The sequence below is a fragment of the Heteronotia binoei genome, chromosome 17 (assembly GCF_032191835.1).
Source record: "Heteronotia binoei isolate CCM8104 ecotype False Entrance Well chromosome 17, APGP_CSIRO_Hbin_v1, whole genome shotgun sequence".
In the NCBI taxonomy this organism is placed as follows: Eukaryota; Metazoa; Chordata; class Lepidosauria; order Squamata; family Gekkonidae; genus Heteronotia; species Heteronotia binoei.
In genome coordinates, this window is record NC_083239.1 from 21,011,241 (window position 1) to 21,038,195 (window position 26,955).

The 26,955-nt window shown below is 49.0% G+C and overlaps 1 protein-coding gene across 2 annotated transcripts in view; it reads left to right on the forward strand.

Moving 5' to 3' along the window:
• NHSL3 (NHS like 3) overlaps positions 1-26,955 on the forward strand; it is a 104,750-nt gene that overhangs the window by 54,367 nt on the left and 23,428 nt on the right. Inside the window, exons 1-2 of one of the 2 annotated variants that reach the window (XM_060258452.1) lie at positions 14,294-14,382; positions 26,296-26,451. In XM_060258452.1, coding sequence (XP_060114435.1) covers positions 14,325-14,382; positions 26,296-26,451 — 214 coding nt within the window. In that variant the 5' untranslated portion in view covers positions 14,294-14,324. Of the gene's footprint in view, positions 1-14,293; positions 14,383-26,295; positions 26,452-26,955 lie in introns of those variants that run through there. The other variant, XM_060258451.1, reaches the window with a different exon arrangement.

Genomic DNA, 26,955 nt, shown 5'->3' on the forward strand with positions numbered 1-26,955 from the left:
AAAACTGTGTCCCTTTTTTGTGTCTGTTGCCTGGCCTTTGAAGGTGGCTCTTTCAGATATTCAGATGTGCATAGTTAGCCCTCCTTGCTGGAGATCCATCTCCATCATGCACCAGGAATATCTGGTCCTGCACAGGCAGCATCTTCCTTCTTTACTTAGGAGGCAGAAGGAACTCTTGTATTTAATTTTAACTAGTTTAACAAATTGATAGCAGACATGTGCAGTTCAAGAGTTGTACACCAGCTTCTACTGTAACATTGCAAGAGGATGTGGGAACCATATTTTGGTTAGTACTCGTCTTCACTGGAATTCTAAATACTGTGCTGCCCTGCGCATTGTTTGCTTGAGCTGCAGGCCTGGTTCTGGGCATGTTCCAGGTTTATCATGCCTTAGCCACGCTAGCTAGATCTTGTCATATCTTGGAAGCTAAGCAGGGTTGGCCCTGGTTAGTATTTGGATGGGAGACCCCAAGGAAGTCCAGGGATGCTACACAGAGGCAGGCAATGGCGAACCACCTCTGAACATCTCTTGCCTTGAAAGCTTTACAGGGTTGCTATAAGTTGGCTGCAACTTGAGGGCACTTCTTTGCACAAAAAGAAGGTTGTGTGCTTTTGTGCAGGCCAGTTGTGATGTGGTGTCTTTTCATATTCACACACACACAACGACATCACTTTATTGTTCAGCCCTACAGGCTGGAAGTGTAAATGGACTCTTTTGGAAAGTTCTCTGTGGTGTCTGATCTATGATCCTGACTTGTTTATGTATGTAATTGATCATGTAATGTTGCAGATTCTAAGTCCACAGTGTTACAAACCATCATACATGCTGTTCTGGAACACACTGCTTTTTGTGGCAGTTTAATCTTTGTAAAGGTAAAGGTAGTCCCCTGTGCAAGCACCAAGTTGTTACTGACCCTGGGGTGATGTCACATCACAACGTTTTCTTGGCAGACTTTTTATGGGGTGGTTTGTAATTGCCTTCCCCAGTCATCTACACTTTACCCCCAGCAAGCTGGGCACTCATTTTACCAACCTTGGAAGGATGGAAGGCTGAGTCAACCTTGAGCTGGCTACCTGAACCCAACTTCTGACGGGATTAAACTTGGGTCGTGAGCAGAGTTTGGACTGCAGTTCTGCAGCTTACCACTCTACGCTTAGCTGTAGGTATTTCAATCCATCAGCAGTCCTGTGGGCATTTTCCTTCCCACCTACAGACCTACTCTGGAGGGAAAAAGAGACCAGTTAGCTGACTCTTAGGTGTGCTTGTGTGGAAGAGAAGAGCACAAGAGGGGGGTGAGATGTCTATCCATAGTGAAAACATTGCATCCATGCACTGCTGTGCCCTTTGCTTCCCATTGGCACTGGAAATATTCTCTGGCACCAGGCTGCTGTACAGCAGGCTCTACATTTACCAATGCATGGCACTGCCCACTGACTGCACTGTCCTTGGGTTTCTTCTCCTTGGAGATCTCCATGTGTTCCTGTGTGTTGGCTCCAAGCAACTCTTCCATGCTGAGAGGGTCCTTTGCAAGTGCTTCCTCATGCTTTCTCCTGCTTTAAAAAACCGAAAACACTTCTTTTTTTGCTGCTTCCCTGTGTCTGTCAATTCCCGCTCAACACAGGAAATCTGCCTTTATGCTTAAACCTGTTTGGCAGCTTTTGAAGGCGGGATGCTTGGAAGAGGCTTGTCCGGGGAGCAGAGGGAAGGGAGGATCTGGAAGAGCTGCAAAAGGAGGTGCTAATTCCATTCCAACTAACTTGCCAGTCAAGCGGCCAGAAAGCAGATTTGCCAGATGTCAGATGGGAGCTCTCCTAGGGCTCAGGGCCCTTCAGCCTATGGCCAGGAAGACAGAGCAGGATTGCTCTGGCAAGGTGTCTCTGCAGTTCCAGTAGCCACATCCTCCTCTTGTCATCGGCTGCTCTGTTCTCCTGTTCAAACAGAGATGGAAGGGGCCTCTCCATTTCCTCAAAGCATTTCGAGCTCCATTTGTCTGCAGTTTTTGGTAGCCGCTGTCACCTGCAGCTGGGAAGGCAGATTATTTTTTTATAGTGGTAGTCCAGGTACAGGGGGATCTTAGGGGGCTCAGACCACTCTGTCGCAGAAGCTCACGGGGTGACCTTGGTCTGTCACGCTCTCACAGCCTCACCTCACAGAGGGTAAAATGGGGAGGAGGAGAATGATGTTTGTGGAGAAACGCCATCTTAGAGTGTTGGTGCTTCATCCAAAAAGGCAGGGATCAGTAAATTCCTCAGCAGGCTTTGTAGCCTCCCTCCAACCCCCCCCTCCCTTGCAGAGCCAAACCAACAACGCTAGGGGGAAAATCTCCTAGAGAGGCAGGAAGTGCTTTTGTTCTTGGCATGTGGGTTAGCAGGAAGAGAAGGGCAGTTGGAAGCCAGCGCTCGAGTGAGCATGTGGTGAGCAATGGAGGCTCCTGCCTGGGAAGCCCCAGGCAGGCAGACTAAGTAAGTAATTCACAAGACAGGGCAAGTTTAGATCAGGGCCAGCAGGATGCGTTTATAACACATTTTGTTTGTCAGGCTGTTTGCTGTGCGTGTGCTGTGCTGTGCTAACCTTTTAAACGCAACTGTTTTCGTTTTGTTTTTCTTTTCCTATCTTTTTCTCTTTTTAAATAAATATATTTTTACTGTTTAACTGCTGGCAGTCAATCTCTGTACCACCTAGATCCCCAGACCGCTTTGGACCACGCTGTGTTGAGAAGGGGGCCCCGGGGAAGGGGGAAGGCATGCAGTTGGATAAGGTGCCAATCCTCCAGGGGTGCCCCAAAGAAGCGCTGAGGTCTCTGTGAAACCCAAGTGCAGGGTGGCAGAGGACCTGGAGGCCTGGCCTCACAGCAGGAGAGGGGGATTGGGAGTCCTGTTCCTCTCAATCTGAACCCCGGGACTGAGCAGGTGGTGGCAGCGAGCCCAAGGGGCAGGAGGAGAAATAGCTCCCTCCAGGAGTTGGCGACTCCATAGGGAGCTGACGGGACTGGGTCTGAATTAAATGTCATCACGTTTCAACCAACTCATGGTGACCCCTCTTGGGGTTTTCAGGGCAGGAGAGGAACAGAGGTGGTTTGCCATTGCCTTCCTCTGCACAGCAACCCTAGACTTCCTTGGTGGTCTCCCATCCAAGTGCAAACCAGGGCCAACCCTGCTTGGCTTGAGATCTGGAGAAATCAGGCTCGCCTGGGCTATCCAGGTCAGGGTTTTTAAGGTGCTACTAGGACACAAATCTTGCTCTTTTCTGCAGACCAAAACTACCCACCTGAAACTTTGAGGGGAGATGGAGCCCCAGGGTGAGAGTGCAAAAATAAATACTGGAAATGGGGAGGACAGGCACAAGGGTACAAAAAATCCTATAAAGTAGCAAACTAGTCTGGGATATTTAGTCTTTTTGTCCCTCTATCAAAATTGCTTCCTTGACCTGGATGATGCAGGCAAGATCTCCAAGGAGGTTCAGGCTCACTACACAGAGGAAGGCAATGCAAACTACCCCTGCATGTCTGTTGCCTTCAAAACCCTACAGGGTCTCCATGAGTCAGCTGCAACTTGATGGCACTTTCCACCAATGCATATAAAGATAAAAATTGCACTTTCAGACTCTGGTGTTGTATAAGCAATTGGAGAGCTCAAGCAGGCCTGGATGGGCCCATAATGACAATTACCTTTCAGCTGACATTGGACTGTTTTTGAGCAGGAACGCAGGCTTGGTGTCAGGGTGTGTGGCCTAATAGGCAAATAAGTTCCTGCTGGGCCTTTTCTACAAAAAAAAGCCCTGCCTGTAGGTCAGAAATAGCACTGTATAGCGTTGCCCCTGGAGGGAGTCCCCTCTTCAGAAATGATAAGCCTGAAAGATGAGAGTGGAGAAAGTCAGGGTTCTTTTTTGACAGAGCTAAAACCAGTTTGAGAAAGGCTTCCTGTCCTATGGACTACCAGCATATTTCTTTTGTCCTTTGGTTACCTGTGATTGAACATACTTTGCAGGTTTGCAGCACAATACAAGAACCTGCAAAGCCCGTTTTGCTGGGCCAGACAGAGAGAGAGAGAGAGCAGCTGAGTAGCAATTCTTCTTTGAAGCTCCCTTCAGCTCCTTGAAATAAACAATCAGCTGTCTCCAGGATGAGATGCCTTTGGTGAATGCTTCCCCCCCAGAGGCTTTTCCTTTTTTTTTGTTTTGCTTCTCTCCCCTCCCCTCCCCTCCATTCTGTCCCATTTTTCTCCTGAGTCAATCAACTGGATTAGATGCCATGGGCCTCTGAATGGCTACTGTGGAGAGCAGGCACATTGGGAAGCTGCTAGTGTTGCTGAGGCTGGGGTCCAAGCGTGTGAGTTCCCCAGAAAGCAACAGAGACCCCTGGCCTTAAGAACCTCAGCAGAAAGCAACCTGGGGACTGAGGGGGAGGTTATGTCCTTAGCTGAGAGGGCATTACAATCTCCTTGGAAGCAGTGGTGCCTCAAGTTACCTGATTGCTGTAGCTCAGGGGTCCCAAACCTTTTTGAGCCTGTGGGTAAATTGGAATTCTGACACAATATGGTAGGTGCAGCAGCAAAATGGCTGCCACAAAATGGCTACTGCAGGAGGCGGAGCCACCCACAAAATTATTAGTATAGCTTAACTTCAGTAACACAGTGCTGTGGTGGTAGCTGCTGCCAAAGCAACATTTAAAGAAATCTACACTGGCAATCAAATCTTCAGTAGTCAGTCAGAAGCCTTGCTAGCCAAAAGCCCTATGTGGCTACACACACTTCCTAAAATCACTTGGTGGGCACCAGGAAAGGTACTGGCGGGGACCACGGCTCCCATGGGCATCATGTTGGGGACCCCAGCTGTAGCTGATCTTCAGGGTACCTTTGGTTGTCCCTCCCACAAAGATGTGCTGGCCTTGACATGGGTGGCCTAAGCTTCCTGGATTTTGTCAGATCTCAGAAGCTAAGCAGGCTTGGTCCTGGTTGGTACTTGGATGGGAATAGGACCGGATTTACTTGTTTTCTGAGGGGGGCAAAATTAAAAAATGACTCCCCCTTATGGGCCATTCTGTCTTATGGTCCCATAGAATACAATGGACTTCATGCCCAATTTGGAGCCCCCCTTCCATTGGCGCCAGGGGCAAGCACCCCCTTCTGCCCCCCCCCCCCCCCCGATCTGGCCCTGGATGGGAGTCCCGTCAAGGAAGTTCAGGGTTGCTTGCGTAGAGGTAGGCAATGGCAAGCCACCTCTCTGTGTCTCCTGTCTTGAAAACCCTATGATATTGCTGTCAGTTGGCTGTGACTTGACAGTGCTTTTTACCACCAAGACATGCAGGGTGTCATAATCTTCAGGGTGCTGTAGTCTGCAGCCCTGCCTCTGCTCCATGTAATGCAATAATTTCCTCATCACAAAATCAGCCCAGGATAACTTGATCTGCTCACTCTCATTAATCAATCATTTCCATCTCACACATTTTTGCCATGCAATAAACTTTGGGCTCCTGATCTCATCCTTGCTGCATGGTCTCATGACCGCTGTTTCAAACACACACCCCATTAGCTGTTTTTCTTGTACGTCACAAAAACGGCCCCAGAAATCCCTTGGGCTGCCTTGCTCCTAGCTGGGGCCAAGTTATGTGATGCACCCAGAGTGGAATGTGTAGTTAGAATTGCAGGGCTTGGAGGATACTAAAGAGTTCAGGCAACAACACATGGCTCTTTGTGTAGACGACCATCGCTTGCAAAGAAGAACATTTGAAATTTCCAAGAGGCAGCATGGGGTGCATATTGGCACCTAAGCTCATTGGAGCTTAGATGTTCTGCTGGACAATCAGCAATGGCCCTTTACACTGTGAAGAGGCACTCTGTAGCAGGGGTTTTCTTTGACCAGTTCATGCCTCCTGTTCATAGGACTGTCTGTATTCTGTACTGCTCCTGGCTTGCTGTTGGCAGGAAATGAATTTTAACTAGGAAGGATAAAAATGTCAGAAGAGCAAAGAGGCTGGTGATGGAGAATGTGCTTGGGGCAGGCAAGGCATTAGCCTGAAATTCTGCACATGTAGCAATGAGTGCCTTGTGTTGATGAAGCTGTGTGTTCTAGAACCCTCCATCTTGCAGAATCTCATCAGCCCAAAACAACCCAAACACTGTGTTTGGATGCAGATGTGGCATCTCCATGGCAAGTGTGCCAGACTTAGTGTCTTACTGATGCCTGCCTGGCAGTTGCCTCTGAGCTGACTGGATAGGCTCACAGATGCATGCTCATCACTTTGATGACTGCAGTATCCACTGATGGGCACATGTGAGAATGGGCCATCAGGGTATAACTGTAGGGAAGGAGCTGGAACTCTCCACCCTTTCCCTCTCCTACCTTGGCAGAGCTTTAGTCTGACCTTCTGAATAAGCCCACAAAAGTTACTAGCCTGCACAGCATATTAGTAAGCCACCCTATGTTCACCATCCATAAAATAAATGAAAGGCCAGCCTATGGCTGTGAAGTTTCCTCACTGGCTCCTCATCCAGTGTCCAGATCAGTGGCTGTCTTAGGTCTTATTTAAGAAATGCAGTTGGGGCTGCTTTGGGCTGGAAGGCTGTGTGAGCGTCAAATGTGACAAGCAGGGATGTCCAGGCAGGACTAGGCTAGTTTATGGCTTACAGTTCTATGTGAGGGGCAGCAACAGAAGACCAGCAGCAAAGTCCTCAGTCAGAAAGGCTCTCTTCTTTCTGGTGCCTTTGATTATTGCTCAACCCCTGCCCTATAAACGCACCAGGAAGGCTGCTTCCTGAAAACACTCTGTAGGAAGGGTGTGGGATCATTCCATAATCCAGCGTCTTGTGTACATGCAATATAGCTTCAGTGTTCTATTTCCCCCCCCCCCTGTCATTTTCCCTTTACCTATCCCCAGACTCCAGGGTGGTATGTGAACAATCCTAATAGTTGGTGTGCAATCATTAATTACAACCTTTGAAAGTCAGCCACTATAATTATCCCCATATTGCAGAAGAGAAGACTGAGGCTGAGAGAAGAGGGGTTCATTTAAGACCACCCTGTGAGTTCCAGAGAGAAGCCTGTAAGGCAAGCTTCTGTTATAAACAATAAGCTGGCACTGCCCACAGGGCATTGCAGATGCAGGCCATGGCCTCTGCATCTTCAAAGGCCTGCATGCATTGCAGTGGAAACAGAAGATGGAAACCGGTTCAGTTTTAGACTGGAAGTGCCAGAAGAACTGTCCCTGGTGGGGTTTTGGCGCCATGATGTGTTCAGTCAAGATTTGGCCTTGGGCTCACAACCCCATACGCCAGCCAGCCGCTGCTAATGGAAGGGGCTTAGTCAGGATTGAGGAGCCAGTCTAAGGTGCAAGAATGCTTTCAAGATGATGCATCAGCTCTGCTCAGGCATGTCTCTGGCAAAACAAGAGGCTGAAAAGTGAAGGTTAAATGGAGCAGGAAGTGAGCAGCTATTTGTGGACTGCATTTTGCCGCTTCCTTTTGGTGTTCTGGTGTCAAATCAGCCTCGGAAGAGATTTGCAAAAGATGTAGCACTGATGAGAGGAGTGCCTGTAGAAGTGTGTGTGTGTGTGTGTGTGTATGGATTATAATGATACTTTTTAAAAACTTCTGTTCTATGAGTCAAGTGGGAAAGGATGGTATAGCTTCGGCAAGGCAATCTCCTTTTGAGAAGGAAAATACTTAAAAGTAAATCAAAACTGCAAATTGATATCACATCGAAACCATTTTAATTGGTCCTCCCTCCCTCTATCCCCCCGCCACAGAGTTTTGGGAAGCATAACAAGGGCACTGAGAACTGTCAATTCAAAACTCCTGCTTTCCCCATCATTGACCTGAAATGTCAAGGGTCCTTTGGAAGACATTGTGAGAGTTAAATCTGTCTGCAGTGTAGGCATGTCTTGAGCAGGGAAGACAAAGTCAGCCTGTTTACAAAGCTGCAGACTGCAAAAGAGGGCCTGGGGTGTTCTGGTTCTCTCCAGACAAAAGCCACCTAACCAGGCCTCAGAATCCAATAAGCTCCCAAGGCACGTCCTAAGGCTGGGGTGCAGCAAACCAGCAGAGAGTCTCCTGGCACACTAAAGACTCATGCCTCTATTGTGGCAGGGTGTTTTCACAGGCAAGATCTGACATAATCCGAGGCACGAGAGTGTTGTGCCGCCAGGGTGCCATGGATTCCCTCGCTCCGTGGCAGCAGATGGGGAATGATTTCCCTGTCAAAGGGGGTCTCATAGCCCCCAGTGTTGTTGTTGCCTATTGGTGCATTCCCAGCTGGTGGGGTTATTTTGAGAATGCCCCTTAATTTCTCAGAGAAGCCAAAGGCTGACGCCTGCTACATTTGTGAGCATTTGCACCCTGGTCAACATTTAGTACGTAAGCCTCAAGGCCAAAGCCCTGACTTGGTTGCCCACCCTGAGAAAAGAAAACTCTGGACTGGAGTCCCCTAAGATCGGTGGTCAAAACTGGAGAGACTGCAAGCGACTTGGTGTGCAAAAGCATGGGATAGAAGGCGTGGCCTCAGTCTCAGCCTGACAATTGGTCCATCCGGTGGCTAAGACGGCTGTTGCTATGGCACCCTCCACAGTCATAGAGTAGTCAAAAGAGCAGCCGCCTCAAGAAGCTTGCAGTGAGGACGGCCAGCAGGCTGGATAGATGCACAGAGTGCTTTGGTTCTGAAATGGATTTGGGGAGAGGCTCAGCTGTGGCACCCTTTCAGTGTTCTGGGGGTAAGGGAGGGGCAGCAAGGAGACCTCCCCAGCAGTCTGTTTCCCAGCTCTGCTGTCTGAAATGCTTCCTGCAGAGATGCCAGCAACTGAACCCAAGGCCAAGTACACACCATGCTCTGGAGCGCAGGCCCCTGACTTGCCAAGGAGGTGTTCTGGATGAGGAGGGAGGCAGCGGGAGTTGCAGCTTTCCAGAATGGGGTCAGTTAGTGACTTCCACAGTGTCACCTGACCATGACTCAGCCTGTCCATGAGCTGAGGAGCTGCAGCGGAAGTTCAGAGGGGCCGTTCCTGCACTTGATCAGCCAAGGTGGGATGGGAGACTGAGCAGAGAGACAGCAGAGCATTTCTTTCTGTAGTGTTTGACACCTTGCCTGGTAGAGAAGTGAGTTCAGGTCAGGTCCTGTTGGTGGGAAAGCATCTTGTAGGGCCATTTCACACATTACACAACACACCCAGGCTACTCACTGTGCTAACCCTCAACAGGGAGCCCTGGCTAATCCTGGCTCACTAATATGGTGGTGTTGTATGATTCCAGGGTCACATTCATACACAGTGGGTGATGCTCTGCACAGAGCTGCTTGGTGTTTACAAGCTGCAATGTGTTTCCACCTTCTTAAAATGAAATCGGAACGGAGCCCCTGAGTTTTGCATTGGGCCCTTCCGTAACTCTCTGAGCAGGGATGGCAAGGGAAATAAGAATCACTTCCTTGTTCAATTATGTCTGGAGGGTGCTTAAAAGATGGAGACCTGAGAACTGGGGGTTCTGTCTATCAGCACTGTGCGGAAATGCTGCCAGACACCTGTACAACAGTGTCCCAAAGAGCCTTACGCATGCCTGTAGGGATTCTCTTTCCTCAATGCGGGCCTTTTGTTTAGACACCCCCCACCTTCCACTGCCAGACGGCCACTGCTCCAGAAGAATGAGCCGGCTTCCCTTCTGTCTCCAGGCCCTGCAGCTGCCCCAGCTTCTTAGAGTTTTCCTTAAAGTTGTGAAAAGGCCCTGGCTCCTACCGTATGCCAGATGGTATGGCCCTGTGACCCTGCCTGTGTATCTTCTTTCTCTCTGATGAATATTCAGCTGGGGAAGGGGGGGGGAGCTTTCCAGAGAGGTCGTGGCAGCAGGCAGTGAATGAGCTGAGTTTGCTCCAAAAAGAGGGGGGGGGGGAGGGCCATACAAAGTGGAGCTACACCCTTCTAAACTTACAGTATTTATTTACATGGACTTTTAGAGGGAGATCTGGCTTAGGCTAGTATGCCAAATGTAAATGGGTTGAAGGCCGGAATTCCCTCTAGCAGGTACACAGGGATCTCAAACGTTTCATCTAAAAAAAACTAATGTGGGGGGATAAGAACCAGAGCCAAGAATAGGTTTAAATTCTAAAATGTTCTCATTGCCCACCCACCCAGTCCTATTGCACCCCTGCTCTAGCCTGCAAATCCTGCTTCATCAGCCCCACATGCCACTTCTGCCCCCCTCCAATAGTCATCCCCCCTCTTTCAGGGTTTGCCCATTAAATAATAACCTGTTGCTAAATGTTTACAAATATTAAATAAAATGTAAACTTGTTATGTGATGTGAGAATGTGGTGCTGTATGCTGGCAGGGGGAGAGAAGTAGAGGGGTTACTTGAGTCCCAAAAAGTATAGCAGGTTTAGAAATGGATCCTGACAAATACACTAAGTTTAAAAGTGTATTCCTTTTGGGGGAAGGGAAATGGGAACACGGTCAAATGCTGGTTCTTCAAAATCCTTTCAAATGCGAAAATGCCCCCCTCCCCCACTGGCAGCATACACCTTCCTGTCCTTCTGTTGGGGGCGGGGATGGTGGTGGAAAGTGCCATCAAGTCACTGCTGACTTACAGCGACCCTGGGGTTTCAAGGCAAGAGAAGCTCAGAGGTGGTTTGCCATTGCCTGCTCCTGCATAGCAACCCTGGACTTGCTTGGTGGTTTCCCATCCAAATAGTAACCAGGGCCAACCTTGCTTAGCTTCCAGAACCTGATGAGACTGGGCAAGCCTAGGCCATCCAGGTTATGGTGTATGAATTAGGGGATAAAATTCTGGGGCTGATGAAGCCAAGGATGTCATGTGATCTTGTGTTTATGAAATGATTTGAGTTGGGGTGTGGAGGTGGAGGGGTCCAGAGGGCATCTTGTCTGGGTGCCCATGATGGATCTCAGCAGGCTTGCCCTCTTCCATGGAATGCCCATCCAATCAGCCTGGCTGCATATGCTGGCATGCTCACAGGCTCCTTGATACCAGGGCTGCAGCTTCATGGTGGAGCACTTTCTTTGCAGGCAGAAGGTCCCAGGTTCAGTCCCTGGCATCTCCAGTTAAAAAGGATCAGGCAGTAGGTGGTGAGAAAGACCTCAGCCTGAGACCCTGGAGAGTCAGTCTGCCAGTCTGAATAGACAATAGTGATCTTGATGGACCCAGGATCTGAGATGGTAGGAGAAAGCTTCATGTAAATGTGTTCAATATGGTATGCAATTCTGATTGCCTTGCCAAAAAAACAAAACTGTGAAGTTGGAGGAAGTGCAGAAGAGGGCAGCCAAGTTGATTAAGGGGCTGGAGCACCTTTCGTACAAGGAAAGGCTAAATGTGCATGTTAAGAGCCATCAAGTTGCAGCCAATTAATAGCCCAACAAGGGGCTTCCAAGGCAAATGAGAGGCAGAGCTGGTTTGCCATTGCCTTCCCCTGAAGAGCCTTCCTTAGTGGGTTCCCTTCCAAGTACTGACCTAGCTTAGCTTCTGCAATTTGGATATATATACCATGCTGCTTTCCCTCCCAAAAGGCTAAATAGCTTGGGATAGGGTTGCCAGGTCTGTGTTGGAAAATACCTTGAGATTTTGGGGTGGGGGTCTCAGCATGGTACAATGCCATAGACTCCACCCTTCAAAGCAGCCATTTTCTCTAGGAGCAATTTCCAAAACAAGATAGGACTATAATTTGGTACTTACTTTCAGCTGCTAGGACATTATATGCACAGCTGTGGAAGCAAGACAAAATACCAGAGAAATAGGATTGGATTATAAAAGTTATATCATGGAGTGAAATGGATAAATTTTCAAGAATCTTGAAAGACTGTGAGATTGAAAAATTTGAAAATGGGAAAAATTTAGAAGATATATCGAAGAAGAGTGGAAGATTAAAGGTTACTGGACAATTTTCAGTAATAACTAGTTAATTGAGAAAGGAATATGGGTAATTTGGGTTTTAGGGTTAAGATAAGATATATCTTTTATCTTGTTTTAGTGAATTGTTAGCTTAAGTTAAAGTTATGGCTAATAGGTTTTATTTAGGATATTATGATTCATAAGAGTTCATACCTTCATTTTTAAAAAATGATTTAAGTATATGACACCGGCGGGAGTCAGTGTGGGGAGTGGAGGGGAAAAGTAATATATGCAATATGAAATAAGTTTTTGTATTGATTTTATTGATAATGGACATATGTTACCGAATAAATTTCTTTAATAAAAAAAGCAGCCATTTTCTCCAGAGGAGTTGATCTCTGCCAGCTGGAGATCAGTTGTAAAAGCAGGAGATCTCCAGGCCCCACCTGGAGGATGGCAACCCTAGCTTGAGACTTTTCCATTTAGCGGGCAAGGAAACTAAGGGGGAGGGAGATGCACATGATAATGGTGTATAAAATGTTGTACAGAACAGAAAGAATAGATAGGGAAAACTTTTTCTGCCTCTCTTCTAGTAGAACTCAGGGGCACCCAATTAAGTTGATTCAGGACAGACAAAAAGCCAAGGAAACTCTTCTTCTATTTAAGAATAATACATCTTTTGGGATTTACTGTCAGTAGGTGTAGTGATGGCCACAGAGTCATGAAAAGGGGATCAATCCATCACCTCCATAGAAGCAGCCAACATCTGAGCAGTTCTAGCAGGCAGTGTCACCCTTGGCCTCTGTGCCGCCTGTTGGTCCTCCTAGTGTAACTGGTTGCCCACCATAGATAACAGGATGCTGGACTAAGTGAACCCCTCATCTGATTAATCAGGGCTCCCCTTCTGCTCTTCATGTAAACAATATGGGAGAAGAAGCTGATCCTGGCCCTGTAGACGGTTCAGTTGTTTGTGTGGCAGTTTTATGAGTCTGACTAAACCTCTCTACCTCTTGGATTAAGCCGTGTGTGCTCAGTGCTTGTTAGTGGTGATGGAAAATATGTTTGGAACCTTTGTTATCTCTCTAGCTGACACCTGGTCCCAAAAGGCAACCATAGCGCTATGTTACCATCTTCCTCCTGGCAGGCTGATCCCAACCGTCTCTTCTTGCAGGAGCTGGTTTGCCCTGTTAATTTGCCTCTAGGGTTGCCAATCCCCAGGTGGGGGCAGGGGATCCCCCGGTTTGGAGGCCCTCCCCCTGCTTCAGGGTCGTCAGAAAGCGGGGGGAGGGGAGGGAAATGTCTGTTGGGAACTCTATTATTCCCTATGGAGATTTATTCCCATAAAAAATCATGGAGAATTGATCTGCGGGTATTTGGGGCTCTGGGGGGGCTGTTTTTTGGGGTAGAGGCATCACGTTTTCAGTATAGCATCAAGTGCCTCTCCCCAAAATGCCAAGTTTCAAAAAGATTGGACCAGGGGGTCCAATTCTGTGAGCCCCGAAAGAAGGTGTCCCTATTCTTCATGATTTCCTATGGAAGGAAGGAATTGAAAAGGTGTGCTGTCCCTTTAAATGTGATGGCCAGAACTCCCTTTGGAGTTCAATGATGCTTGTCACAGCCTTGATCTTTGCTCCACCCCTAATGTCTCCTGGCTCCACCCCCAAAGTCCCCAGATATTTCTTGAATTGGACTTGGCAACCCTATTTGCCTCTCTGACATTTCGTTGGCCCTGGGGCAGGAGGGGGGCGGTGCAGTGGCAGACGCCTTTCTTTCTAGAGGAATTGAAGGAACATTTCACATAACACAGTGGCAGACTATGGGCAGGGAAGTTGCCACTGAAATGCTCCTAATGGGGAGCCACCCTCCTAGCTTTCAGTTCATACATTCATTATGTTCACATACTTGATTCTTGCAGGGGCCTAGCTGGTTGTTGCAGGCGTAACCCGGCCTCATTTCGGAACAGCAGGAGACAGCAAAAAAAAGTGTTCCCCATGGCGCCTTCGCCTTGCCAGCCATCAAGTGAGGAAGAAGCGCTTGTGTGAAACCAGCCCTGCACACGTGTGCTAAAATTAAAGGCCGGCACAACGTGGTCCCTGCCTCTTGTTCACGCGTTGAGGTTTTCAGGACTACACGTGTCCAGGACGCGCAAAACACAAGGTCGTGGGTATGAACCCGAGGCCCTCCAAATCGGGGCGGGGGGAATAGGCTGACCCTGCTTAGTGCGCAGGGGGAGGGGCTTCATCTGCTCGCCTCCCAAGGCAGCAGCGCGGGAGGGAGCGCCGGCGGCGGCGGGTTCACCTCCCCAAACTCCCCGTGCCCTTCCGGGGCCCAGCGGCCGCGCTGGCACCTCCCTCTCTCCTGCCCGCCCGCCCGCCCGCCCAGTAGAAGGATGCTGAAGGAGAAAGGGACGGAGCGGGGTTGTGCTTGGCCGTCGAGGGCGCGCGGGAGAAGCGGGATCTGAGCCGGCGGGGGCGGGGGGGGGGTCCCCGGGACCTTGCCGGGGGCGGGATGGTGGTTTTCCTCGGGCGGAACCTGCCTTCCCTGCTGGCGATCTTCAAGAAGAAGGGTGAGTGAGGAGGAGGAAGGCGGGAAGGGCGCCGTCGCCCAGCCCTGGCTGAACTTCGCTGGGCGCGGGGCTGGCTGGACAGGGGCGTGTGGGGCTTAGCTTGCATCTGGGCTCCGGGCGCGTTGGTTCGGGATCTCCCGGGGACTTCGCTCCCCAGCCGGCTCCGCCGTGCAACTTACTCGGGAGTCAGTCTTCCCGCTTTCTCGCTCCAGCTTTGGATCGTGCATCGGTAACCAGGAGCCGGGCATGCGGGGCTGGGGGCAGTGCCTGGGAGCGGGTTTGTCCTGGAGCAGTGTGCGCGGCCGGGGGCAATCTTTGGAGCCGGCTTCCCCCCCTCCCATATCCGGCGCGGGCGGCGCCCTGCCTTAGAGGATCTCCCGCTTTCCCCAGGTTCAGCAGAGGCAGGATTCCGCCTATTGTTATCCAGCGCCCTCCACCCTCCTGGTATTGCTGAAGCCAGCACGAAAGCTGCTCGCCCGCCTTTCGTTCTGGGCTGGGCTGGATGCTCCCCGAGGGGGGGGGGGGTTTGGCTGGTCAGGGCGCTTTTCGGGATCGTGGGTGCTTCCTGGCCCCCCTCTTCTGCAGCGCTCCTGCAGCCGCGCTCAGCCTCCTAGTCCCCTCTCCTTCCACCCCTCCCCGTCTCTTCTTGCATTTTGTTTTTCTCTCTGGCCCCTGCAGGCAGAGAGAAGGAGCCGAATTCGATTTGGCAGAAACTGGGGGTGGGGTGGGGGGCTACACCTGCCTCCCCTTTTCTCTCTCCCGCTTCCAGACTGACAATGCAAGGTCAACCCATTGCTCTGTGCGACAGGAAGCAGTTTCAATCCAGTGGTTAACTTAGAGCTAGTCGTGAGAAGTGTAGGCTTGACCTCAGACCACCCCCTCCCCCCAGTTCAGAGGTGTGTCCTCCAGCTCTTCTGATTGACTGAGGCAAGCTGATTTTCTGTTGGTGCAAACAGTGGTAGTCTACCTTACAGGGTTGTTGGAAACAGGGCAGTATCTAGGCAGGATACAGGCTAAATTTTCCATTAGCAGAATGGATCTTTCCTGCTTATCTCTAGGAAATACTGCTTCTTGGGGGAAAGAAGATTTTGAGGAATAACGTGAAAGGGAGAAAGCAGAAAGGGAGAAAGCTGCCAGGTTAGTCTGGATTGAACCCTATGATTTTGAATATTCTATAGTTCTAAAAATTGTAAATTTGGAGAGAAGATCCAGGTGATCTGGGTTCAAATGTAACCACCTTCATGGACTCATTGAGAGCCCTTGGGTCATACAGTGGCGTCCTAAACAGTGTTATGCCCTTCCGTAACCTTAATGGATTGTGGAAGGATGTTACCCTGCTTTGGATCGCCCTGCACATCTCTCATCTTTGGCAACTATTGGTAGAAACAGTCAGAGGCAGAAAAGGATATTGCAAATTAAGTCAGCAAGTACCTTGCACTGTTTGAGCCAGGCAGTGGTCAAGAATCCTCAACCTTACAAAACCCCATCAGCCTGGAACAACCCGAACACTTGAGCATTAGCCGATGTAGCATCTCCACAACAACTAAGCAGGAGGGAGGCATTTGAACAAGGTTTGGGTGATGGGGTTCAAGCACAAATGAGCCCTCGTTTTCATTCCAGTATCCTACAAATCCATGACTGATGTCTTTTGATGAGCTTATCCAGTATCAAATAGGGCACCCCAGTTGGCAGGGTCCTTATCTGTAGAGCCAAGGCTTAATGTGAAAGAGAATGACTGTTGCATGTGCAAAGTTCCTTTTCTTGGCTGGTGAGATTTGGGTCTGGTTTTTCGGGATGGGAATTGCAGGCAGCGGCATGCCCCAGCTTTTCAACTTGGAGGAATTGAACATTGAGGTTGTGGGGTTTATTAGTTTATAATAAAGCTTACCTGAAAGGTTAGGGCAAGTGTCAACAGTCCAAAGCGTGGCACGTGGCAATCATATGCATGGGCCAGGGGCCCCAGCACCTCTCGAGCTCATCCTCAAAGTCGTAAGACTGTCATCCATTTAATAGTCCATTAACTGTATAAAAATCAGTTGACAACATCTGCATGACTTTTCATATGGATAAGTAGTTGCAAAGGGGAAAAAACAGAGTTTTAGATTATATCTTTGCAGCCTTAGGCATTTCTGTCATTTCTGGTTGTTATACATCTTTCTCTTTGCCATCCTACATGTTATTCTCTCCCTCCCCCCCCCCCCCCCCGCCACTTACATGGCTTCCACAGAGCCAGGCTTTCTATGCAGTTGCCTTTGCCTTTAAGAGTGGCATGGTGGGGGAGAGGAATCTGTGTTGTTTTGGTTTTGACTGAGAAGAGGGGACTGATGGAGGAATATATGAGAAACCAGCTCTCCAAGTATTGATCTTCCCGCTGTGCTGTGCTGAGAACAAAGATCTGCTGGGAGGAGGGGAGTGAATGGCAGACTCCACACAGATGCTGAGTCAGCCTGGAGGGGTCTCAGTGACCTTGGACAAATGGTTCAAGGAGATCTTCCTTGGACTGGTCCAGCCCATCCTTTGAAAGCAAGCAAACCCCGGCAATCCAATAGGTAGATATTGCAAAGCCAATTCTGACAAGTCTGTTTTGTGGTGGGTCTCTCCAAATAACCTTGGGCTGGCCAGCAGTGAGACAGTCTCTTTTTCATTACAAGAAGCAACAGGAATTTTTAGCAGTTTGAATTGCTGGCTTGGTATGTATCTCAGTTGGTGTTGCTGAGCTCTGGAACATCTTGACTGACACGTCAAGCAGGGCTACATCTGAGACTTCAGGGACATTCAGCAAGGGAAGCCCTCTTGGGTCAGGTGGCCTCTGTGGGGTAGTGGGGGCTTGCAGGTCAGGAAAGGGGCATCTTCTTGAATGCAGAAGGATGCTTGTTCAGTCCCTGGAGCCTGCAGCTAGCAAGACTGGGCAAGGGACCTGAAGAGCTGCTCTTAGCCTAGATGGATCATTGGTCTAGCTTTCTGTAAGGTTGTTCCAGACACTGAAGGGTACATGAGATCTGTTTTCGTGTGCATTAGAAGGTGACTGTTTACATTCAGAGGTCTATAGGAAGGATGGCGGCTCCTGCCAAGGAGCAGCCCTAGAATTGGGTTCCTTATTTTGTCTTGGAATAGACTCCATTTCTGGGCTCTTAAACCCCAAATAACCTTCCATGGAGTGAATGGCAAAAACAGTAGGACTATTTGCAGATATTCCCAGGTTCTTCCCACGCAAGCAATATGGCCAATAGTTTTGGGAACAACTGGTTAACAGTTCTTAGACTTTCATCTAAAAAAGGCAGGATTTATATATAAAGACAACATCTTTATTAAGAAATGTGTGGGTGAGTGTGTTTGGATAGCCTGAGCAATAGCACCAAAATGCAACTTGGGATGACAGAGAAGTGGGCAGATCACTACCCCTTCTGCAGGACTTGTAATAGCTGGACTCTGTTTCAGAGAGCCCCGTGGCGCAGTGTTAAAGCTGCAGTACTGCAGTCCTAAGCTCTGCTCACGATCTGAGTTCGATCCCCAGTGGAAGCTGGGTTTTCAGGTAGCCAGCTCGAGGTTGACTCAGTCTTCCATCCTTCTGAGGTCGGTAAAATGAGTACCCAGCTTGCTGGGGGGAAAGTGTAGATCACGGGGCAAACCACCCCATAAAAAGTCTGCCGTGAAAACATTGTGAAAGCAATGTCACCCCAGAGTCGGAAATGACTGGTGCTTGCACAGGGGACCTTTCCTTTCCTTTGTTTCAAAGGCTCAGAGGGGGTGCTAACATTTTCTTCTTACAAATCATTTTCATGCAGAGGTAAAGACTAGAGAGACCCGCAGCATGTACTTTCTGGAGCAGGGTCTCACTCTGTCCCTGCATCTCTATGGTCTGTGATGATGTTGGCAATTATAGTTGTGACTAGAGGGAAGCCAGGGAAAAAATTGGGGAGACATTTGCCCCTCCTGAGGACCTTTTCCACTTCTTTTCAAATGAGAAAATCAGAAAAAATCAAACATCACTAAAGATTCTGATGAAGATGATATTGGATTTATATCCCGCCCTATACTCTGAATCTCAGAGTGGTCACAATCTCCTTTACCTTCCTCTCTCACAACAGACACCCTGTGAGGTAGGTGGGGCTGAGAGAGCTCTTACAGCAGCTGCCCTTTCAAGGACAACTCTTATGAGAGTTATGGGTGACCCCAGGCCATTCCAGCAGCTGTAGGTGAAGGAATGGGGAATCAAACCCGGTTCTCCCAGATAAGAGTCCGCATATGAGATTTGATGGGGATCCATTACTCTAAACTGGCTCTCCTTTGAAAAATTTTCTTTTTGGAAATGCTTTTTCAGGCATGGTTTTGTTCATTCAAATAGTGTAGCGTGGAGATTTTTATATACGGAAACCTCTGTACATTGTAGAAACAACATATTTGTGGAAACATATTTTCAAGAATTTTGTCTACAATAAATATACTATGATGTGTTTGTTATTGAAGAACTGAAGGATTACTGTAGAGTTCAGGGTTATAACATTTAACTCAATATCCAAATATGCTGGTAGTCCCTTTGTGACTATATGAGATTGTTGCAATTCAAATTGTACACTTACTCTTGTTTACGAATAGATTTGTGTTTTCTATTTGTAACTTATTTTTTTCTATCAGGTGGTAAAAACTAAGATAAGGAATCTGAGAGTTTGAAAGTTAGCAGCCCTCTCTCTAGTACTGAATATACAAACTATTTTGCTTTTAAGTAAAGAATTTATACTTTTAAATTCCGTAAATATTCTGAATAGTTCAGTTTTATATACTAACATAAAGGAGTTCTTTTACATTGTTGAAGCAGCAAAATAAATGCTGCGTTCATTAGAATTAAGTGTTGTTCATATTTTAGTACATATTTCTCCCAAAACTTCTGGGTTTTTTAAAAAAAGAAATTTTATTTTCCCCTGTTGTTTCAAAGTTTACGGTTCTAAAGGCTGGGAGCGAATAGGACTTATAACCTTCAAGATGAAAATGTTACATCTCTAGTGGTAGCTAGTTCAGTTTATGGATGGGACTGCACTCCTATAAATGCTCATGTTAAAAATGGGGATTTTCCTTTTTCAGTCAGCCTTTCCCATGAACACACAAAGCTGCCTTATACTGAATCCCTTGGTTTATCAAAGTCAGTATTGTCTTCTCAGGCTGGCAGTCGCTCTCTGGAATCTCAGGTGAAGGTCTTTCACATCGCCTGGTCCTTTCAACTGGAGATGCTGGGGACTGAACCTGGAAGAAAAAAACCCACACAAAATCCCCGCTTTTGCTTGGTGCGCTTTGGCTTGAATTATAATGGTCAGGGCAGAGGTTTATAAGTTGGGAGAACTGACAGAGAAGTCAGTTCCAACAACGCGTGTGTATGCCCATGAAGCTGGAATAAAAATCTTGAACTTCAACTGTCTTTTCCTTGACTCTGGGTCTTACATTTTGTTGGAACTGACTTTTCACCCTGTTCTAGCCTAACCCCAGACCCACGATGGCTGGTGAACAGGACCAGGCTACGGGGATTACTAAACTGAACGGTGAGGAAGAACCCAAGCCCAAAGGGCCACGGGTCACTCCAGTCACCGTGACGGTGCGAAGAAAAGACTGGGGCTCCATGGAGAGTATTATCGGAGATCTGAGAGAGGACCCCCAGCAGCACCACCAACTTTCGGAATTGCAACGCTCCTACCACCCATGGGGGTTCCAGGGTGATGAAAGTCGAGGGGAGGACCCCCAGTCTGGCGGGCCAGGGGATGTGACTGTGGAGTGGATGCAAGAAGCTTTAGCCACTCAAAGCACCCAACTCCGGGAAGAAATGCAAGTCATGCACGCCTTCATGATCCAAGAGATGCAGGGCCTAGCCCGGCAAATGCGAGCGATGGGGGAACGGATCGCAGCTGCATCCCCCCTGCAACCAGCCCCTGAAGGGGGGAAAGACCACCTATTCCCACTGTGGGGGGGAGCCCCTGCGGTAGGTGAACAAACTATGGGTGGCGACTGGGTGCCACAACCTCGACCTGAGCCAGAGGAACCGGTGGCAGTGCCTGGGGGGCCCTGAGTAAGCGAAGTGAGATTTGATGGGGATCCATCGGAACTAGCCTACTTCATTGTGACTGTGCGAGGGCAGCTCAGTGTCTGGGCCCATAATTTCCTTACAGAGTAGTCACGAGTAGTGTACATTGGCAGCTGCCTTCAAGGCCCGGTGGTATGTCACCCTATTTGAGAAGCAATCCCCTGCGCTTAATTCGGCCACGGACCTGAGGTCTCTGCACCGCCACTTCGAAGACCCTCTACAGGAGACCAACGCGATAGCGGCACTACAAGACCTGAAGCAGGGTGCTGGATTGGTCCGAGAGTACTTCAGCAAGTTCAGGGAGTCCCTAAACAGCTGTCACATGAGGAGTGCGACCAGAGAGCCAAAGTGAAGTTGTGCTTCAAGTGCGGGGGCGGGGGGAATCATACAGCCAGTGAATGCCCCAGCAAGCCGAAGGAGCTGCGAACCTCCACACCTTTGAAGGCGGAGGCTAAGAAGAAAACCGCTGGCAGCAGAGCCCCAATGGCCAAGACCAAGTCGGCAGTGCTGCAGTTCCGTGAGCTGGTCCCCAAGGAGTCCGAGGAGGAGAATGGAGAGGCCCAGCTGCCGGGAAACGACCCAGACCTGCTGTGAGGAGTGCGCAACAGCAGGTCAGAGCCACAGCTGCGCCACCACGGGTGAGATTGTCCGGGACTTTGTATTATGTACCCATAACACTAGTAAACACAAAACGATTTTCTTACATCAGGGCCCTACTGGACTCAGGATGTTCCAAAGACTTACTATCCCCGAGCTTGGTGGAAGCACTAGAATTAAAGATGGTGCCCCTGCAAGAATCCTGTGTATTTGAGCAAATGGACGGGAGCCCAATGAAGTGTGTGCCCTAGGGGTGAGGGAGCATTGGGAACTTCGCACATTCATTATCGCCCCAGCCACCAAGTTCCAAGCCGTACTCAGGCTGGAGTGGCTGACCGATCACAACCCGCTGGTCCAGTGGAGCGGGAGCGCCATTTACTTCTTGGATCCGGAGTGCGAGAGTCACCAGTAGAATAAAAAATGGGGCCCACACCCTCCTCCCCAGCTTGAAAAACTTTGCGTCACCAGAGTTGAAGTGCCCAGTCTGCACCCCGAGTATTGAGACTTGCAAAAGGTGTTTGATGCCCAAGAGGCGGATGAGCTTCCCCCCCACAGATCCACTGACTGTTCTATTGAACTGATGGAGGGGGAGCCGCTTCCCAAAGCCAAGTAGTATTCAATGAGTCGGAGGGAGAGGGAGGAGCTACAGAGATTCCTGGAACTCAACTCGCGTAGGGGGTTCATACAACCCGCCAAGTCCCCCCATGCCGCTCTGGTGCTTTTTAGAAAGAAAAAGGGCAGCAGTTTACGGCTTTGCACTGACTTTCACGGCTTGAATGCGATTTCCATGAGTAATGCGTACCCTCTCCCCCTCATCTCTTAGGGGAGGTGTCCCAAGGAAAAATCTTCACTAAACTTGACCTCAGAGATGCGTACTTCCAGGTGCGCATCAAGGTGGGGGACGAATGGAAAACAGTCTTCAATACACCCCTGGGCCAATACGAGTACTTGGTCATGCCGTTCGGCCTTAAAGGGGTGCCAGGGGTATTCATGAACTTAATCTATGAAGTATTGCATAAATACCTATATAAGGGCGTGATCTGTTACCTGGATGATGTTTTGATATACCTGCAAGACCTGCCCTTACACATCCAGTTGGTAAGGGAGGTGCTACAAGCACTGTACAAACACAAGTTATTTGCCAAACTGTCCAAGTGTGAATACCACAAGACAGAGCTCGACTTTTTGGGATACCACATTTCCACGGGTGGGGGGGGGCCTGGGAATGGATCCTACTAAAGTAAAAGTCGTGGCTGAGTGGGAGTCCCCTTGAACCCGTAAACAACTCCAGAGTTTCCTCAGGTTCGCAAATTTTTATAGGAGGTTCATCAATAACTTTACTGAGATCACCCTACCCCTCACAGAACTGTTGAAAATTAAGGGGAAGGGGCCGCAAGCCACTAAGGGCAGCTCTAGCCTCCTGTGGACGGGAGAGTGCCAAAAGGCGTTCGATGAACTTAAGGCCCGGTTCACCTCCAAGCCCTGCCTAATACACCCCAATGAAAACAAAAGGTTTGTGGTCCAATGTGATGTGAGCAACGTTGCCCGTGCAGCTGCGTTACTCCAGGAGGGGCCAGATGGCCAATTGCACCCCTGTGCGTACTTGTCCCAAAAGTTCAGCCCGGCTGAACGCAACTAGTCAGCGTGAGACAAGGAAGCCTCCGCCATCAAACTGGCCCTAGAAAAATGGAGGCACTACCTAGAAGGGGCGCGGGAACCATTCGAACTCTGGACAGATAATAAAAACTTGGCCACCCTCATTGCCACCCGCAACCTCAACAATAAGCAAGTAAGGTGGGAGGGGCTATTTCAGTTGTTCAATTTTAAGCTGGGGCACATCCCCGGGAAACTGAACTTTTTGGTGGACGCATTGTCCTGCCTCCCTCAACACAATAGCAAGAGGGAGGAGGTTATCTACTCATTGTTCACGCCCTCCCAACTAAGCGCATTGGCAACCACGCGTGCGCAGAGCTGGAAGGAAAAGGAGCCCCCAGACGGGCTCCTGACTGAACTGAAACAAGCTTTCCTCGACAGTCTCCCGGAGGAGGATTTACAGTTAACAAAAGCAGAGGATGGGTTGTGGCGTAGAGGGGAGAAACTCTACGTGCCCCCCTTGTTACGTAAGCGAGTGATCCAAAGGGTACACGACTCCAAACTGGGAGGGCATTTTGGGTTTGTAAAGACAGTCCATTTGATTCAGCGATAATTCTGGTGGCCAGGATTGCATAAGGATGTGGGAGAATATACAACAGGGTGCCCCACCTGTATCATGGCTAAAAGGGGGGGGGGTTGCCGCTGGGGCATTTGCAACCGCTTCCCCCCGCCTCGAGCCCCTGGGAATGCATTTCCATGGACTTCATAACCAACTTACCCCCTTTGATGGGGAAGACAGTGATCTGGATGGTGGTGGACACTTTTTCTAAGCAGGCTTATTTTGTACCGTGTAAACAACTCCCCACGGCCAAGCAACTGGCTCAATTATTTATCCAGTACGTCTTTAGGCTACACACCTTCCCTGCTAAGGTAATCTCCGACCGTGGCCCACAATTCGTTGCTAAATTTTGGTCGCACCTCTGTGAACTAGCGGAAATGGAACAAGGGCTCAGCTCAGCCTACCACCCATGGACAGATGGAATGCAGCAACGTGGTGCTTAAACAGTTTTTACATTGCTATATGTCCTTCCAACAAGACAATTGGGTGACTCTACTACTCTTTGCAGAGTATGTCTACAACAACAGCGTACATAGTGCCACTAAAGTGAGCCCCTTCCAAGCGGTGTATGGATATGAAGGCAAACTATTCCCTGAACTTGCCCCCCTCCTCGTCAGAATGGTGCCAAGGGATAGTGAGGGGCTGGGAAATTATTAGTAAACAACTGCAGAGGGCACAAGAAGCCTACAAAACTCAATATGACAAAAAACACTCTGAACTTTGGGACTTAGCCATGGGAGATAAGGTGTACGTTTCAACCAAACACTTGCCTAATGTGCAAAACTGCAAAAAATTGGGGATGAAATATTTGGGACCTTTCCCAATCAAAAGGATTATAAATAAGGTAACTGTTGAACTGGAACTGTCAAAAAATCTTAATCATGTCCACCCTTGCTTCCATGCTAGCTACTTGAAGAAGGACCCTGGACCCTCGCGTTGGCACCCCCAGATGGAACCACCATTCCCAACTCTGGTTCGTGGTCAGATTCATCATGAGGTGCAAGAAATCCTTAATGCCAAGATCAAATGTGGTGAACTGTTCTATATCAAATGGACTCATTTCCCATTAAGTCAGGCCGAGTGGGTCAGTTCCAGAAGTACCAACTGCAAGGCTTTAATTAAAGACTTTTACAACAAACATCCTAATAAACCCGGGGAAAGGGGTTTTAGGGGGGGCAGAATGTCAAGAGTCACTCCATCTTGTTCCTCTTGTCATGTGTATTCAATTGTACAATGCTAGTCTGTGCTTCAATGCTATGCTGCGTTTGCTATGCCTTTGATATAACTGGTTGCTTACCTGGAGGGAGGATGGTATGTCTGGGAATCGGCTAGTTGCTAGGTAACCAAGGGCAGGAGCTGGAGGAGATGCAAACCATGAACTGATTCCGAGCACCTGCAGTGATGAGAGCTTTGCAAAAACCCCACGCAACCCCCCCACTTTTGCTTGGCGCGCTTTGGCTTGAATTATAACAGTCGGGCAAAGGTTTATAAGTTGGGAGAACTGACAGAGAGGTCAGTTCCGACAACACGTGTGTATGCCCATGAAGCTGGAATAAAGACCTTGAACTTCAACTGTCTTTTCCTTGAATCTGGGTCTGACACCTGGTGGGTTTTGTGTGCACGCAAGGTACTCAGATACTTCTGACTTCAGACATGTGATCCTGCCCTGGGGTACTTCTGCCAATTCAGTTCCTTTGTTTTAAAGGCACAAGTCTTGAACAGATAAGGCAGGGGAAAAGAGGGGGCAGTGCTGGTGTCGGATCTCACCTGTGCAGCAAAGGGCATATGGGACTGTAAGAGTATCCAGAGGGCTGTCATGGTTACAGGAGTCTGTGATGGAGTTAATGCCCAGCTGAATCCCATGAGCTTTTCTGGATTTGTTGGTTTATTTTGGAAAAGGAGCATCCTGCTTTTCTACCACCAAAGCATCATATAAACCACAGGGAAGACATTAAAAGCTTAGCTGCATAATTCATTTCAAGGAATCATTTGGGAGCTATCTCCTGCAGAGCAGAGCAGAGATGTGGCTCAATGGTAGAGCACCTGCTTGGAAAGCAGAAGGTCCCAGGTTCTGCCCCCAGCATCTCGAGTTTAAAAAGGACCGGGCAGTAAATAGGTGATGTGAAAGGCCTCAGCCTTGAAGAGCTGCTGCCAGTCTGGGCAGACAAGTCTGACCTTGCAGGATCAATTATCTGATTCAGTATAAAGCAGCTTTGTTGTACGTTTAGGTGCACAGTGAATAATGTAACCATTTTAAGCGTCCAGGACCAAGTCCCACAGAGAATAGCTTGCCACTGGCTCATAGACAGGGTGCCATACCAGTAGTTCTGTGCAGGGGCAGAGGGAAGGGATGGGTTGAGGGCCCCAGGATGAAATTGAAGATTGGGGGGGGGGGGCATTAAAGAATCCTGCTGGAGTCTCAGCAAAGCAGATACTATATTATCATCTCCTCTTCTTCCTCCTCCTCCTCCTCCTCCTTTTTCCTGAATCACCCAATCACTGCTACTGCAGGGCTCTGGCCAGTATGCAATAGTTAAAAACATAGAAAACCATTACATAAAATACATAAACAACACTAGTACAAAAAGTTTTAAAATAATCCAGATGGCGAGCTACGCATTACTTCCTATTCCAGACTGCCTGGCCACCTCATGGGCAGGGGAGGAGGAAGAAAGCAGATCAGAAGAGCAAGGAGAAGGTGCCAGCCAGAATGGAAAACTATTGCTGTCCTCAACCGAAAGCCTAGTAGAACATCTCTGCCTTACAAGCCCTGCAGAATTGCATAAGATCCTGCAGGGCCCTGATGGTGTTCAGCAGAGAGTTCCACCAGGTCGGGGCCAAAACTGAAAAGGCCCTGGCTATGGTCAAGGACAGCCAGATAATTTTGGGACTGGGTACCATCAGCTGATTGCTAGCCAAGGAATGTAGCACTCTCCCAGGAACATCCCAGAGGAGACGGTTGTGGCTGCATCAAGGACTGAAGCTGTCAACAGCATAAACAAGGTACCAGGCTAAACTCCACATTCTCTACTCACAGGCTCCGCCAAGTCTGACAATGACAAGCGACTGAGTGTCCAGTACAAGGTGGGCGAGGGCCAGCCGGACAATGTCTTCTTCCCCTGCAACCGCCCCCCACACCTGGAGGAACTGCATATCCAGGCCCAGGCCGGGCTCAAGTCTCTGCAAAACCAAGGTACTGAACACTGAGTTGGGCGGGAGTGGGGCAGGGAGGTTCTAGTTCTGAGCACCTTACTGAGAACTGCTGTGCTGCTGTCCCTGCCTGTGTAACCAACAGTGCAGCTCCCCTGCTCTTTGCCTGAGATTGCCCCCTGGACTGGAAGTAGACAGTTCCTGGGGCCTGTCTTGTTTGTCCTGTGGTTGGTAGCTTCTGCCCACCCATTCATATGTGCTCAAAAGGTGGCCAAATCCCACTGTGGAATTGTGGCAGATCACCCTGCTGGGACAAGATTCACAAGGACGGTTAACAGATGACCTGGTTGACAAATGCAATAGGTGACCTTCAGAGCTGCGCAGAACTCTTCCTCAGACTTGTATTTCTAAAAATAATGGGGAGATGCAGGAAATGTCTCTGCCTCTCCTTAGTCTGAAGAAAAGTTCTGTGAAGCCTGAAAGCTTGTGCCTTGGTTGGCCCCTTTTCTGGTGCGGCAGCAGAGATTGGGAATTTCTTTGCCACCGT